At 44.1% G+C, this 16,761-nt stretch overlaps 1 protein-coding gene across 4 annotated transcripts in view; it reads left to right on the top strand.

Annotated features, from left to right (window-relative positions):
- The window catches only part of RAB3D (RAB3D, member RAS oncogene family), a 42,379-nt gene extending 25,969 nt beyond the window's left edge, over nt 1–16,410 (top strand). For all 4 annotated transcript variants that reach the window (XM_053294812.1, XM_053294810.1, XM_053294811.1 and 1 more), the window contains exons 2-5: nt 23–250; nt 13,970–14,088; nt 15,383–15,507; nt 15,726–16,410. In XM_053294812.1, the coding sequence (XP_053150787.1) occupies nt 23–250; nt 13,970–14,088; nt 15,383–15,507; nt 15,726–15,916 (663 nt within the window). In that variant the 3' untranslated portion in view covers nt 15,917–16,410. The remainder of the gene's footprint in view (nt 1–22; nt 251–13,969; nt 14,089–15,382; nt 15,508–15,725) is intronic.
- Nucleotides 16,411–16,761: the final 351 nt, after the last annotated feature.

Genomic DNA, 16,761 nt, shown 5'->3' with positions numbered 1-16,761 from the left:
ACCACCCCTCTCTATCTGACAGATGGCCTCTGCGAATGACACTCGTCAGATGCCCAAGGATGCTGCTGACCAGAACTTTGACTACATGTTCAAGCTGTTGATCATTGGCAACAGCAGTGTAGGCAAGACATCATTTCTCTTCCGGTATGCTGATGACTCCTTCACCTCTGCCTTTGTTAGCACGGTGGGCATTGACTTCAAGGTCAAGACTGTCTACAGGAATGAAAAAAGAGTCAAGCTGCAGATTTGGGTAAGAAAAGAGATGATGAGCTCTGTTCTTGATGAGCAGAGCATGGAGTAGTTGAGGTCAGAAGCTGACAGGGTTATAGATACTTGGAGCTAAAATAGGAAATTTAAAATCCTGGCCTCAAACAACCCATGAACAAGAAAAGCTGGATGTGGCAACTGACATAAACTATGCAAATTTGCATAATGTCCCCAAATTTGCTAATCCTGAGAAGACGCTATGGGAAGGCACTGAAAGCATAGCCCTTTTATTTACATCTGGCTTCTCTCTCTCTCTCTCTCTCTCTCTCTCTCTCTCTCTACACACACACACACACACACACACACACACCCCTACCTTTTTGACTTAGGAGAGGAACTTGAGCTGTGGCTGGGATTTTATCAATCCTCCCTTCTGACGGCTCCCTGTTGCTTGCTTGCCTTAATTGCTAAAATATCTTGCAGCTGGGCCAGGTTTGTCTGATAGGGTGAGTGAGCGGCATGCCTATTGAACTCTCTAAACCTCTGGCCCTGTATAAAGGTGGGCAGTCCCAGGGGTGCAGCCAAAGCCAGCCACCAAAAGGGACCGGCCTTTTGTGACGGGACTGAGGGCTGGGGCAGGCTTTATTGTGTCTGTTTCCTAAAGGAGAGGTTCCTGCTGACCATGGTGCTACTGTTGCCAAACACATTGTTGGGCCTGGTGCAGGTATGTGTCTTAGGTTGTCCAGAGATAGGGAGGTGGGGTGACTCCAGGGCGGTTATTCCAGTGGTGCTGGAGAACAGATGAAGATGCAGCGTTGGTAGGTCAGCAGGCTTTTACAGAAACTTAATATCTGTTTCTCCTTCCAGCTGGCCTGCCAGCTCTTTGACCTTGGGGAACAGTGCCAATCACTCACAGAGCTTCACCTTGCTACTTTGTAATGCCAGGTCAGTCCAAAATAAATCTGAGGTCATTCGTGACCTGATTGTGGAGGAAGGCACTGACCTGGTATGTATTATGGAGACGTGGTCAGGGGAGCGAAATACAGAGTGCTGGTTATTACCTACAACCCCACTAATGGTTTAGGTCCAGGGTATCTAAGAGAGTTTCTCCTTTGTCACGAACCATCCCATCTATTAAGATCATCTGAGGAGGTCCAGTTACAGCTACCACCAGCTCATTTGGTGGCTACTCAGGACTGGGCCTTCTCTGTGGCTGCCCCAGGGCTCTGGAATGCACTCCCTGTTAAAATCAGAGTTTCTCTCTGGCTATTTTTAAAAAGACCCTTAATATGCACCTGTTTTCTCGGACTTTTAATTAATAATGATAATAATAAACTTTTATTTGTTAGCTTCCCCACAACAAATTGTTCTCCCGGCAACTTACAACACAACACTAAAACGTGAGAGGAAAAGACACATTAAATCATAACAGACCAAAATGGGTGCATGGTGGGTGGGGGTGGGGTGTGGATACAAAATACAATACAAAAACAATTTAAAAAACATTTTTTTAAAATCAGTTATGATCAGATCAGTAAGATTCTCTACTCAACCTGCTAATATTACTAAATTTCAAACCCTGTTATAAAATCAATATTAGGAAAATAGTTCTTTAAATACAATAAAAATGGTTTCCAATCTTCTTTAAAACATTCTAAATGTTGGTCTCTTATCAATACTGTGAGTTTTGCCATCTCCGCATATTCCAAAATTTTTATCAGCCAATCTTCTTTTGAAGGCAGTTCATTGCTCTTCCATTTCTGTGCATATATTATTCTGGCCGCCTTGGTAGCGTACATAAAGAATGTTAAATTAGTTGTAGAAAACACTCCTTGTGTTATTCCCAGCAGGAAGGATTCTGGCTTCTTAGGAAATGTCATTTTAAATATTTTCTTTAACTCATTATATATCGTGTCCCAAAAGGCCTTAGCCTTCCTACAAGTCCACCACATATGAAAAAAGGTTCCTTCAGAGTGTCCACATTTCCAACATTTGTTTGAAACATTTTTATACATTAATGCCAGTTTTTGTGTGTGTCAAATACCACCTATACATCATTTTATAATAATTTTCTTTTAAAACATAACATGGGTGAACATGTTTTGGATAAACCAGAAGGGGACAGAGTAGAGCCAGGAGTTGAGCAGAAGGAAACACATGACAGCTTGTCAAATGATGGCAAGGGAGATAGCACATGCCAACACCAAGTGAGGGACCCAGTGTATACGTGTCTATATACCAATGCCAGAAGCCTCCGAGCCAAGATGGGTGAGCTGGAGTACTTACTAATGAAAACACAGATATAGTGGGTGTAACATGAACCTATTGGAATGGTGAGAACCAGTGGGATACGATTATTCCTGGATATAAACTCTATAGAAGGGACAGGGAGGAGAGGATTGAGGGAGGAGTGGCACTGTATATCAAAGAAGGGATAGATTCCAATAAGCTAGAAAACCTAGGTGGACCGGAGTCCTCCACAGAATCATTATGGGTAACATTACAAGGACTGAAAGGAAATGTGTTACTAGGGACGTGCTTTCACCCTCCGGATCAAAGCACTGAGAGTGACCTGGAGCTGGAGAAACAGATAAGAGAGGCGTCAAAGAGAGACAGAGCAGTTATAATGGGTGACTTCAACTATCCACACATAGACTGGGTAAATTCACATTCAAGTAATGACAGAGAGGCCAAATTTCTAGATGTGCTAAGTGACTGTGCTTTAGAACAGTTAGCTGTTGAACTAACCAGAGGAATGGTGACCTCCAGGACCTGATGCGAGATGTCAGAGTTACAGAACCATTGGGTAGCAGTGAATATAGTGTGATCCAATTTAGCATATATGCAAGTGGAGAATTATCAAGGAAGTCCAACACAGATGCATTGGACTTCAGAAGAAGAAACTTCTCAAAAATGAGGGGACTGGTAAAAAGGAAGTTGAAAGGGAAAGCCAGGAGGGTCAAATCACTCTAGAAAGCATGGAACTTATTTAAAACCACAGTACTAGAAGCACAGTTGAAATGTATACCATGAAGAGGAAAAGATACCACCAAGTCCAGGAGGACGCCAGCGTGGCTAACAGATAGAGACAGGGAAGCTATAAAAGGGAAGAAGACTTCCTTCAGAAAATGGAAGTCCTGCCCAAATGAAGAAAACCAGAAGAAACATAAACTCTGGCAAAAGAAATGCAAGGACACAATAAGGGATGCAAAGAGAGAGTTTGAGGAGCATATAGCTAGAAGTGTTAAGGGGGATAACAAAAACTTCTTAAAATATATCAGAAGTAGAAAACCTGCCAGAGAGGCAGTTGGACCCTTCGATGATGAGGATGTGAAAGAAATTCTTAAGGAGGATAAGGAGATTGCAGAGAAGCTGAATGAGTTCTTTGCATCTGTCTTCATGGTAGAGGATACTGACCATATACCCTCTCTAGAATTGAGCTTTTCAGGTTTAGCGGCTGAGGTACTGGACCAATTTGATGTGACTAGGGAAGATGTTCTAAACTGTCTTGAAAAACTAAAAATTAACAAATCGCCAGGGCCAGATGGCATCCACCCAAGAGTTCTGAAGGAACTCAAATGTGAAATTGCCAGTCTCCTAGCAAAAATATGTAACTTGTCCCTTCAGTCAAGCTCTGTACCAGAGGACTGAAAAGTAGCCAATGTGACTCTGATTTTCAAAACAGGATCCAGTGGGGATCTGGGAAATTACAGGCTGGTCAGCTTAACTTCGGTGCCAGGTAAATTGATGGAAAGCATGCTTAAAGACAAAATTGTTAAGCATATAGAAGAAAAGGCCTTGTTGAAGGAAAACCAGCATGGCTTTTGCAAGGGCAAATCTTGCCTCACTAACCTTTTGGAGTTCTTTGAGAGTGTCAACAGGCATGTGGATAAAGGTGATCCAGTTGACATAGTATACTTGGACTTCCAGAAAGCTTTTGACAAAGTTCCCCACCAAAGGCTCTTGAGTAAACTTAGCAGTCATGGAATAAAGGCACAGGTTCATGTGTGGATTGGTAACTGGAAACAGGAAACAGAGAGTAGGAATAAGTGGACAATTTTCACAATGGAGGTAGGTAGGAAGTGGGGTCCCCCAGGGATTGGTACTGGGACCAGTGCTCTTTAACTTGTTCATAAATGATCTAGAAGTTGGGGTGACCAGCAAAGTGGCCAGATTTGCAGGTGACATTAAGCTATTTAGGGTGGTGAAATCCACAACGGATTGTGAGGAGCTCCAAAAAGATCTCTCCAAACTGGAGGACTGGGCGACAAAATGGCAAATGTGGTTCAATGCAAACAAGTGTAAAGTGATGCTTATTGGGGCAACCCCCCCCCCACTTCACATATACGCTGATGGGATCTGAGCTGTTGGTGACTGACCAGGAGAGATCTTGGTATCTTGGTGGACAGCTCATTGAAAGTGTCGTCTCAGTGCGTGGCAACTGTGAAAATGGCTAATTCCATGCTAGGAATCATTAGGAAGGAGATTGAAAATAAAAATACTAATATTGTAATGCCCTTATACAAATCTGTGATGCGGCCACATCTGGAGTATTACATACAGCTTTGGTCACCGTATCTTAAGAAGGATATTGTAGAGCTGGAAAAGATGCGGAAGAGGGCAACCAAAATGATCAGGTGCCTGGAGCACCTTCCTTATGAGGCTATGCTACAGCATCTGGGCCTCTTTACCTTGGAAAAGAGGCGACTAAGGGAAGACATGATTGAGGTGTATAACATTATGCATGGAGTGGAGAGGGTGGACAGAGAAATTTTTCTTCCTCTCTCACAACACTAGAACCAGGGGTCACCACATGAAACTGAAGGTTGGGAAATTTAGGACCGACAAGAGGAAGTACTTTTTCACACAGTGCATAATTAATCTATGGAATTCCTTGCCATGGGATGTGGTGATGGCCACCAGCTTGGATGGCTTTAAAAGGGGCTTAGACAGATTCATGGTGGACAGGTCTATCAATGGCTACTAGTCTGGTGGCTGTGGGTCATCTCCAGCCTCAGAGGCATGATGCCTCTCAATACCAGTTGCACGGGAGCAACAGCAGGAGAAAGGGCATGCACATACCTCTCACCTGTGGGCTCCCCAGAGGCATCTCGTGGGCCACTGGACTATGTGGGCCTTGTGCCTGATCCAGCAGGGCTGTTCTTATGTTATGTTCTTAACCTTGCTCCTTGTTCTTTCCATTGCTCTGGTGGTTCTTGGGCTTAGAGAGCACCCTGTCAGAGCAAAGTTTATTTGCTTTATCTTAGTTTCTCTGAAGCCATATTCTCACTGTGATACTTGAGCATCCACTCAGAGTGCTAGGGGTAGTACATGCGGGGAAAGGTCCTGTGTCAGCAGTGCTCTTTCCTTCATCTGGGTTATGTCACCTAGATGGCAGCTTTTATCTTGTTCAGGGCTGCTCAACTTCAACCCTCCTGCAGATGTTGGCCTACAGCTCCCATAATCCCTGACTATTGGCCATTGTGGCTGGAGATTAAGGAAGCTGCCATCCAAAAACAGCTGGAGGGCCAAAGTTGAGCAGCCTTGATCTTGCTGATTGCTCATGGTGTTCTGGGTGAAAGAGGGAAATACTTGGCATACAAGCATGGTCCACTGCCTTACATTTGTGTCTTGGAAATACTAGGGAGGGGAGTATTAGTATCAGTTGTTGAAAACGAACACCTCTGCACCTGGCACTAAACTACTCATTATTAGAGGGCAATGTGTGAATGGTGTTTCAGTGTCTACTGAATTTCAAGTGTGGGCCAGGGAAGTGCCTGCCATCTTCTGGGTGCACATAGCAAAGGGCTGGACCAACATCCAAGGATGGAGGTGACTTTAACCTAAGAGGGAGTGCAGCAGTGTAATGTTGTGAGCCACCCTGAATCTTGTGAACCACCTGAGCAGTAGTACACAGAATTATTTTAAAATAATAATAGGAGAGGACCCCAGCTGCAACTGAACCTAAAGAGAGGAAATGGCTAGAGCTGCATATCATTGCAGTTCTTATTGGCACTTCTGGTCTAAAATGGATCTGGTTTCCCACTCTAACTTCCATTTCAAAATATGTGACCTTGTTGTCATAGAGATGCCAAGGGACAGAGTGACACTACTGTCTGCCCATAGAGAATTATGGCTAATGGCAGCTTTTCATTTGGTTGTGCGCCACTCTACTATTTTACTATCTCTGCGCAAAGCCGGTCAGTGCTCTCCAGATCATAGCAAGCGCCATCTTGAGGACAGAATTCACAGACAGGATTTGATTGTGTTAGTGGAAGTCCTCAGTGACAAGTGCTGGCAATCAGTGTTGAATGCAGTGGCCCATCTCCTGCCACATCACTGCCCCATCATCAGTAGTATTCAGTTTCTGTGCTGCACATGTCCTCTTCATGTGGACTTTCAGTCTGCCCTGACCTTGAAAGACTGAAGGAGGTCAAATCATTTTAAGGCAAGTACCCAAAGTACTTGACCATTTAAGCCTGTCCCTGCTCATACCTGATCTCCAAAAGGTGAGCCAACAGACATTTTGATAATCCTTTTAGAAAATACTCAAGCTTTGTACTTCTGGTAGAGGAAGGCAACAGGCCTGATGAGGAGTGTCTTCCTGCATGCCTCAGTGTTTGAATTGAGAACACTTTCCTCCACCAGCCATAGAGATCATGATGGGAAGGAAGTGTCCGATGTGTCCATAGCTGAGCAAGCCTTTAATCTAGGTCTCCTAGATCCAGCTGTCTAGCTATTGAACCATGCTACCTCTTCACTCAAGGGACTTGTCTGTGTCTTGCCTGCACCATTGTGAGGTTGTGCCAGGAACACTGTTGTTTTTATTGTTGTCCCAGGACCCACAGCTTGCTTGGGAGCATTGACTGACATGGGAAAACAAGCCACCTGACAGCTGTGTGATAATCCTGTGCAAACACAAGATGCAAATGTTCCTTTGCACGCAGCAGCTGCTGACGTGGGTACTGCAAGTCACCAAAGCACCTGTAGTTGGTTGGAGGGGAGGCTGTGCTAGGAGTCTTCCACCCTAACAGGCTTTTGTGGTTTCCATGGTAGTGGTATCTAGCTGACCATTCACAGATGATTGGAAAAGGAATTGGGACTTGGCTGCCTTGTCCTCCAGCTCTCCCTACATCTAGGACTTGGTTTCCTTTTCTAGTGAAATATCCTTTGCCTTTGGCTATGCATCCTAAGCGTGCGTATGTGTGTGTGTATGCGCACGCACACACTCTTCATCCTGCCACCCTCTTTTTTTCCTTTTTGAATGCTCCATTAAGCTTTGCACATCTTTAAATTTTAATTGTAGTCAAATGCCAGCCCTTACGCACATCTGAACCATCATGGAAACTCTCCCCTGAGCCCGATATCAGCATGAAAGGAGACAGATGTCAGAGCCCTGCAAAGTAAGATGTGGTTTCCACAGTAACGACGAGTCTCTGAGCTCCAGGAAAGCAGGTGTCCAGGGGAACGATGGAGGACTCCAAGGCTGGGCAGCTGGGGTTGAGCTGTCCTTCCACAGCCTTTTCTACGCCCGTGCTTTGCATGTGGTTTTATCATTTGATCTGTGCCTCAGCTGGACATCACTTCATATTCCCTCAGTGCATTTTGATGATGATGATGATGATGATGATGATGCATGAGTCACACTTTCCAGTCAAAGAGATGTATACGCTACTTATGGCTGCCACAGAATATGGATTTTCCAACATTGGCTTCCTGAGGGAGCACAGAAAGCCTGGTCTGAGAAGCTGGGTACATATTGCATCTTCCACCTGTCTGAAAAATGTGAGGGCTGGACTGTTGTTTCTCAAAACAGAAGCAGGAGCTGAACAATTCCTGACTGGTTGGTTGAATTGCTTGCCCAGAAGGATGGAATGGCAAGCTCCGGGTCAGCCTGAGAAATGTTGCTGCCCAATACAGCTGTGTTGTCCAAGAGGTGCATCCCAGGATTCTTTGTAGTGCTGTGCAGGATGCTGAGTGCACTTTGCAGATTGCATACCACTACTTTACTAGCTTCACCTCTAAAGCTAAGTTATCAAACTGCAGGGGAGCCAGAGGGGGTCCACCACCTTGTCTTTTGTACTGGACCTTGTAGCTACTATTTTTAGAAGGCTAAAGAGGGGGCTGTGTTTTAGCTTAAAACTAGTAGGAATCAGGAGGTAAGTCTTGTGAGATTTATTTATATATCGCCTTTCATTAAAACATTCCCAAGGTGGTTCACACAAAAATTAAAACAAGACTATAAAAATTACACAATTAAAAAATTAAAATATAAAAACATAGATCTGATTAAAAATATTTAAAATACAAGCATAAAATAACCATACAGAATACAAAGAAGCAGCTGTAGAGACAGTCTTATAAAAGCCTGAGTAAAAAGCCATGATTTCACATGCTTTCCAAAAACTGTGATGGAGACCGAGGAACGAATAGCCACTGGGAGAGTATTCCAGAGTCTGGGAGCAGCAACAGAGAAGGCCCTGACCCGTGTGCATGACAGCCGAGCCTCCCTCATTGTTGGCACCCAGAGCAGAGCCTCCTCAGATGACCTCGTCAAGTGGGCAGCGACCCTTGGGAGCAAGTGGTCCCTCAGTTATCCCGGGCCCAAACAGTTAGGGTTGTTATTATTATTATTTATTTATTCGATTTCTATACCGCCCTTCCAAAAATGGCTCAGGGTGGTTTACAAAGCATCTTGAAATGGACCTTAAAAAAACAACTAGTAGCCAGTGCAGCTCCTTCAAAATGGGTGTGATGTGATCCCAGCAGGCAGCTCCAGATAAAATCCTAGCTGCCGCATTTTGCACTAGCTGCAGTTTCTGAACATTCTTCAAGGGCAGCCCTACATAGAGCACATTACAATAATCCAGTCATGATGTGACTAAGGCCTTTCATTAAGGGCCCCCTCACTTTTCTTCCCATAGTCTGGGCATTGGTGCTACCCTGGAGAACACATGGGATGCTTGTTTAGGGCAGGCCAACCCTTGTAAGATTTTCATCTTCTAGGTACAACTGAGGAAGAATTAGAGGAATACAATGAAAGTAACAAGCTCTAGTGAGAACTAATCTGCCTACTTTCCTTTCACTATTTATTTATTTATTTGATTTCTATACTGCCCTTCCAAAAATGGCAAAGGGTGGATTACATTAAAACAAAACAATTAAAATCAATTAACAGTTAAAAACAGAGACTATAAAACACCATAAAACAATTAACAGTTAAAACATTCAAAACAGCTTAAAAAAACCCTGGAAAACCAGGTTACAACAAGTTAAAAACCCTGGAAGGCCAGGCCAAACATGAAGGCCAAAAATGAATTCAGATTATGGATTTCTGCAGGGAGTGTATTCCACAGCCCTGGGGCAGCTACAGAGAAGGCCCACCTATGAGTCACCACCAGACATACTGGTAACTGGAGATGGACCTCCTCAGGTGATCTTAACGTATGGTGGGGATCATGCAGAAAAAGGTGCTCTCTAAGGTAACCTGGACCTAAGCCGTTCAGGGCTTTAAAGGTAATAACCAGCACCTTGTATTTTGCCCAGAAACATACAGGTGAAACTTGAAAAATTAGAATACCATGCAAAAGTTCATTAATTTCAGTAATGCAAATTAAAAGGTGAAACTGATATATGAGATAGACGCATTACATGCAAAGCGAGATAAGTCAAGCCTTAATTTGTTATAATTGTGATGATCATGGCGTACAGCTCATGAGAACCCCAAATCCACAATCCCAGAAAATTAGAATATTGTGAAAAGGTTCAACAGTCTAGGCTCCAGGTGTCCCACTCCAATCAGCTAATCAATCCATAACACCTGCAAAGGGTTCCTGAGCCTGTAAATGGTCTCTCAGTCTGGTTCATTAGGAATCACAATCATGGGAAAGACTGCTGACTTGACAGTTGTGCAGAAAACCATCATTGACACCCTCCATAAGGAGGGAAAAGCCTCAAAAGGTAATTGCAAAAGAAGTTGGATGTTCCCAAAGTGCTGTATCAAAGCACATTAATAGAAAGTTATGTGGAAGGGAAAAGTGTGGAAGAAAAAGGTGCACAAGCAGCAGGGATGACCGCAGCCTGGAGAGGCTTGTCAGGAAAAGGCCATTCAAAAGTGTTGGGGACTTTCACAAGGAGTGGACTGAGGCTGGAGTTAGTGCATCAAGAGCCACCACACACAGACGGATCCTGGACATGGGCTTCAAATGTCGTATTCGTCTTGTCAAGCTGCTCCTGAACAACAAACAACATCAGAAGCATCTTACCTGGGCTCAAGAAAAAAAGAACTGGTCTGTTGCTCAGTGCTCCAAAGTCCTCTTTTCTGATGAGAGCAACTTTTGCATCTCATTTGGAAACCAAGGACCCAGAGTCTGGAGGAAGAATGGAGAGGCACACAATGCAAGATGCTTGAAGTCCAGTGTGAAGTTTCCACAGTCTGTGTTGATTTGGGGAGCCTGTGCTTGATTGGCCAGCAAACTCACCTGACCTGAACCCCATAGAGAATCTATGGGGCATTGCCAAGAGAAGGATGAGAGACATGAGAACAAACAATGCAGAAGAGCTGAAGGCCGCTATTGAAGCATCCTGGTCTTCCATAACACCTCAGCAGTGCCACAGGCTGATAGCATCCATGCCACGCCGCATTGAGGCAGTAATTGCTGCAAAAGGGGCCCAAACCAAGTACTGAATACATATGCATGCTTATACTTTTCAGAGGTCCGATATTGTTCTGTTTACAATCCTTGTTTTATTGGTTTCATGTAATATTCTAATTTTCTAGGATTGTGGATTTGGGGTTCTCATGAGCTGTACGCCATGATCATCACAATTATAACAAATTAAGGCTTGACTTATCTCGCTTTGCATGTAATGCGTCCATCTCATATATCAGTTTCACCTTTTAATTTGCATTACTGAAATTAATGAACTTTTGCACGATATTCTAATTTTTCGAGTTTCACCTGTATTGGCAGCTAGTGCAACTGTTTCAAAACAGGCATAATATGGTCTCTCTGGGTTGCCCCTGAGACCAATTTGGCTGCCGCATTTTGAACTAACAAGTTTCCGAACGATGTACAAAGGCAGCCCCACATAGAGCACATTGCAGTAGTCAAGTCTGGAGGTTACCAGCTGATGCACCACTGTTTTGAGGTTGTCCTCTTCAAGGAATGGATGTAGCTGTAGAATCAGCCGAAGCTGATAGAAAGCACTCCTGGCCATAGCCTCCACCTGAGATACCAGGATGAGGCCTGGGTCCAGGAGTGCTCCCAAGCTCCAGACCTGCTCCTTCTGGGGGAGTGTAACCCCATCCAGCACAGGAAGATCTAACTTATCCCTCAGATTCTGAACCCCTACAATGAGCACCTCCGTCTTGCTTGGATTCAGTTTCAATTTGTTATCCCTCATCCAGCCCATTACTGCCTGTAAGCAGGCATTTAGAGGATGAATGCCTTTCCCTATGACTATAAACCTAATTGATAATTACCATCTTCACAAGTTAGCTCACTTCAGCCTTAAGCATTTACACATCCGCCATCTTGAATTGTGGTGGGTGACATCATCACAAACTATGCCATTGAGGTGTCCCTATGTGTCACTCACTACAACTGTATCCAATTTGGCTCAGATTGGTTAGACGGCCCACAAGTTAACCCACTTGCATCTCAAATGTAAACCTCCCTGAGCCATTTTTGGATGGGTTGTATATAAATCAAATTTATTATTATTAATAATAAAAAATAAATAATACAGACATCTGCCACACAATACACCCGATATAACTGTAGTTGAGAAGAAAGAAAAACAAATCAAAATAATCAACATAGAAATACCAGGGGATAGCAGAATAGAAGAAAAAGAAATAGAAAAAATAACAAAATACAAAGATCTACAAACTGAAATTGAAAGGCTGTGGCAGAAAAAGACCAAAATAATCCCAGTGGTCATTGGCGCCCTGGGTGCAGTTCCAAAAGACCTTGAAGAGCACCTCAACATCATAGGGGCCATAGAAATCACCATCAGCCAATTACAAAAAGCAACTTTACTGGGAACAGCCTATATTTTGTGACGATATCTATAATGATAACAACAATATTGATAATAAAATTCAGCCAACCCAGGTCCTTGGGAAGGACTCGATGTCTGGATAAAACAAACCAGTCAATAATACCTGTCTGACTGTGTAAACAAGAAATAATAAAATATTTATGCATCCACCATCTTGAATCAGGGTGGATGACATCACAAACTATGCTGTTGAGGTGTCCCTACAACTGTACCCATTTTGATTCATATTGGTCCAGGCATTGCAAAGTTGATGGGGGACACACAGACAGAATTCTCATAAGTTTACTTTCCTTAAGGAAAGTAGGCTAAAAATGGCTCAGCCACACAGAATATTCTTTAGTGATCCCAACAAAAGTTGTCATGTAAGCATTTTTCTTCAATATATAACACTTTTTGGTTCTATGAGGGAGCCAGTGGAACAAAAACACACTCCAGGCGCTTAGCAAGTATTTGCTAAAGGGTTTTTGTTTTTGTTTTAGCAAATATGGAAGCTCATTTGGACAGACTCTGGGACTATGCAGGGCTGGATTTGTTAAAGACATTATAATATTCTTTTAAATCTACCAAGTTCTTGCTGTGAAAGATGGAAAGGGAAGTATTTTCCAGTTCCATTCAGCTCCTGCACGCTCAGCTATCCAAAGGTCTCCTGCTTCCTCATATGTCTCCAGCCTTTCTCACGCCCCTTATGCTGGGAACTACCTCTCAATAAAATTAACTATTTTTTTTTAAGTCAGATTAAAAACTGATTATTAGGTTCAAATTAAAACTGAAAATTATAAAAAGCTAAAGAACCCACCAGATATAACAAAATAATAATGGAGCCTTAAAAGGCCTCCTTAAAAAGATGTGTTTTAAGATGTTTTTTAAAAACACTGAGGGAGGGAGCATGGTGAAGCTCTTCAGGGAGGGCGTTCCAAAGCCAAGGGGCCACAACCAAAAAGGCCCTGTCGCTAGTCCCCACTAACCGGATCTCTGTTAGTGGCGGGGTCATGAGCGGAGGGCCCTGACAGATTCATATGAGTGAATGCATTCTGACAGGTACCCCGGCCCCAAGCCATGTCGGGCTTTAAAGGTCAATACCAGCACCTTGAATCTAGCCCGGAAGCAGACTGGTAGCCAATGAAGCTGACGCAGGATGAGTGTAATACTCATAGTGACTTGCACTCACGAGCATCCTTGCGGCAGCATTCTGAACCAGCTAAAGCTTCTGAACAGTCTTCAAGGGCAGCCCCACGTAGAGTGCATTGCAGTAGTCCAATTAATTTTTTGAATAGAGTAGCCTAAGTAGTAGCCTCTAGTAATTGAATAGAGTAGTCTGTCTTATAACTGTAACATTTAAGAGTGTGTGTGTACACACACACACACACACACACACACGCGCGCGCGTCTGTGAGGTACCTGAGCTGAAAGTTTGCAATGGAAAGAGCACACTTGTGTTAAAAGGTTGGGAACCCCTGCCTTAGTATAACTAAGCTTAAGTATGTGCAACTGAAACAATAGCATGTTCTCCTGTTTCCCCTGACTGCCTCCATAGCTCTTTGCTTCTTCAGTTGTCTCCCTTGTATCAGTATCTAGATTGTGAGCCCCTCGGGACAAAAACTTGTCCTCTCATATTTTTGTAAAGCGCCATCATGTACGTGGACGCCACTACATAAATAACAATTATTACTGACTTATGTCCCTCTTTTTCTTCAAGGACACAGCTGGCCAAGAGCGATACCGGACTATAACAACAGCCTATTACAGAGGTGCAATGGGTTTCTTACTTATGTACGATATTTCCAATCAGGAGTCTTTCACCGCTGTTCAAGACTGGTAAGAGATGCCACACAGGGTCCAGGCCAGGAATGAGATTGGGATTCTGTCTTTGGACTTGGAGTTAATTTCCAACCTGCAGCCTATAAAGCAGAATTTGGGATGTGCCCAGGTGGTGATTTTGCAAGTGTTGCCGGAGTCAGAGGCCTCTTCTCAGGACTCTTCACACACTCTTCCAATAAACAAACAAATATTTCTATTCGTTGGGTGGGTTTCTGTCCACCCAGCAAGGTTGTCAGAGGGGCCTTTGGTCTGTGTGCTGACATTGAGAGAGGCTAAATTGTTGTGCATGTGGGACAGGGCCTTCTCTGTTGTTGCCCCCAGGGTCTGGAATGTTCTCCCAGTTAATGTCCGCTCTTTGACATCTGTGGCTGCTTTTTTTTAAAAAAAAACAACTAAATACAGTTTTATTTGTTCAAGCTTTTAGCCCTTAGAAGAGGCTGCCAGGTTTCTCAACTTGCCTACTTCTGTTTCTTTTTTTATGGTGGTTTTTTGGTGTTATGGTTTTTCTGTTTAACTGATTTTAAGGTTTTAAATGTGATTTTTATGAAATTGTATTGTATCTTAATGTTTGTAAACCACCTTGGGATATCTTATGAAAGGCGGTATAAAAATTAAAGAATAAATACATAAGCAAATAGAAATTGTACTAAAAAAATGCTACTCAAATCCTACACTTGCATTTTCTACCCAATTGTGTTCAGTTCTCAGGAAATGTAGCACATCTTATTATTATGGAGGTGTTCATAGACAAGGTCCCTGTGTAAACCAGAACAACATTTTTACAGTAGGAGTGGTCTGATGCTCCTCACACACCTGACCTGCTATGAATTCCTTTTGTTACATAGCAAAGCATTGGTTTATTCTGTTCCAGGGCTACTGCTCTAAGGTACAACTCTTTATAGTAGCTGCCGGGGACTCTCCCCTAGAACCGAGATGGGGGGAAATCACCCTCTCATCAAACCATCAGCATTCTGTTTTTCAAAACTGGAGATGATAGCCCTGTGCCTGAGGCCCTAAGCATTCAGTGACCAAAATACAGTTGTCAGCACAATCAACTCTTGCTGCAGCTTGTGCATTCGCTCTGCCCTATGGTGGTTGTAAGGCATTGCAGCTAACTGTGAATTCAGTTTTTCAGTCAGGCTCTTTGTGGCTTTGCAACTGAAGCAATAACACTGATGTGGTGAATGAAGTCACTTTCCCTGACAGACATGTTGACACTGACGTGTTTAGAGCTGCGTGGGTGGGGAATGCAAGATCAAATGATGGCACCATTTCTCCATTCCTCCCTTAGGGCAACTCAGATCAAGACTTACTCCTGGGACAATGCTCAAGTGATCCTGGTTGGGAATAAGTGTGACCTGGAGGATGACAGAGTAATACCAACCGAAGATGGCAAGAGGCTGGCTGATGAGCTAGGTTTGTGTTGCCTCCTATGCACACAGCTCCAAATGAGACACACACACACACTCCCAGTGCAACAGCTTCCTGGGTTTCTCCAGCTATATTGGACTACAACTTCCATCATACATTGCGGCAGGGCATGATGTAGTCCAACAGTGGCTGGAGAGCCTCAGGTTAGCCAAACTTGCTCTATGGTTCCCCCCCCCCCCCTCAATTCTTTTTTCTTCCTTCAGGTTTTGAATTCTTTGAGGCCAGTGCCAAGGACAACATCAACGTCAAGCAGGTTTTTGAGCGCTTGGTGGACATAATCTGTGAGAAGATGAACGAGAGCCTGGATGCCAGCCCGGGCACGCTCAGCAACAATCACAAGAATACGGCACTGAACGAAGCCCCACCGGCACAGTCCAGCAGTTGCTCCTGCTAGATGGGACTTTGCCCACACCTCAGAGCCTGCAACACCTCATTGCCTCCATGAGTAGGGGGGGCAGCTCAGCAGTTGCACCTCTCACCTGACTGCTGATTGGCTGATCTGCCCTGTTTGCTTCTGGATATGCCTGTTTTGCCTCTGACAGCATGTACCAGTTGCCTGGTGCCCCTTTTCTTCCCCCTGTAGCATGATTGGCCCTGTCTAGCAGAGGCGCATGATTTCTTACACACACACACACACACACACACACACTCCAGCATACAACCTGTCTTTGCAACCCAGGCAATGTGGACCCAGCCCTGGGCCAGTGGAGAACATTTCCAACCTCATCTCACGGCTCCAGGAGAATGGTTGCTGTATGCAGTGCCGAATACTCTGGCTTTGTTGCTGGACAGCTCAGTGACTCCAAGGCCAGTTTTCTGTTTGCCAACTTCAGCCTTGTGTGAGTTTCTCCACTATTTAAAATATTAATAAATCCAGTGGCAGTTTGATGATGGCTATCCTCATTCTCTTAAGCCAGGGATTCTCAACCCAGCAGTCAAAGGTTATTGTGGCTGGGGATTATGGGAGCTGTAGTCCATCATCATCTGGGGACCCAGGGTCAGCAACCTCTGCTCTAAATCTTTAACATGTGGTCTTGTGAGGAGTACAACTGGAGGGCCATGCCATGGAGCAGAATCAAGAGTCCCTTCTCTCCAGCATTCTTTTCAGTTGGATGGGTCAAAAGAGATGGAGATGCTTGGTCAGAAAACACTCATTTTGCCACCCCACCTTGGAGCATGCAGAAAAGGTGAGAGAGGGAGAGGCAGCCAAGAATGGAGTTTCGTGTCCCCTCCTGCCTC

This window comes from Hemicordylus capensis, chromosome 2, assembly GCF_027244095.1.
Source record: "Hemicordylus capensis ecotype Gifberg chromosome 2, rHemCap1.1.pri, whole genome shotgun sequence".
Classification (NCBI taxonomy): Eukaryota; Metazoa; Chordata; class Lepidosauria; order Squamata; family Cordylidae; genus Hemicordylus; species Hemicordylus capensis.
This window is presented reverse-complemented; position numbering and strand designations above follow the sequence as displayed.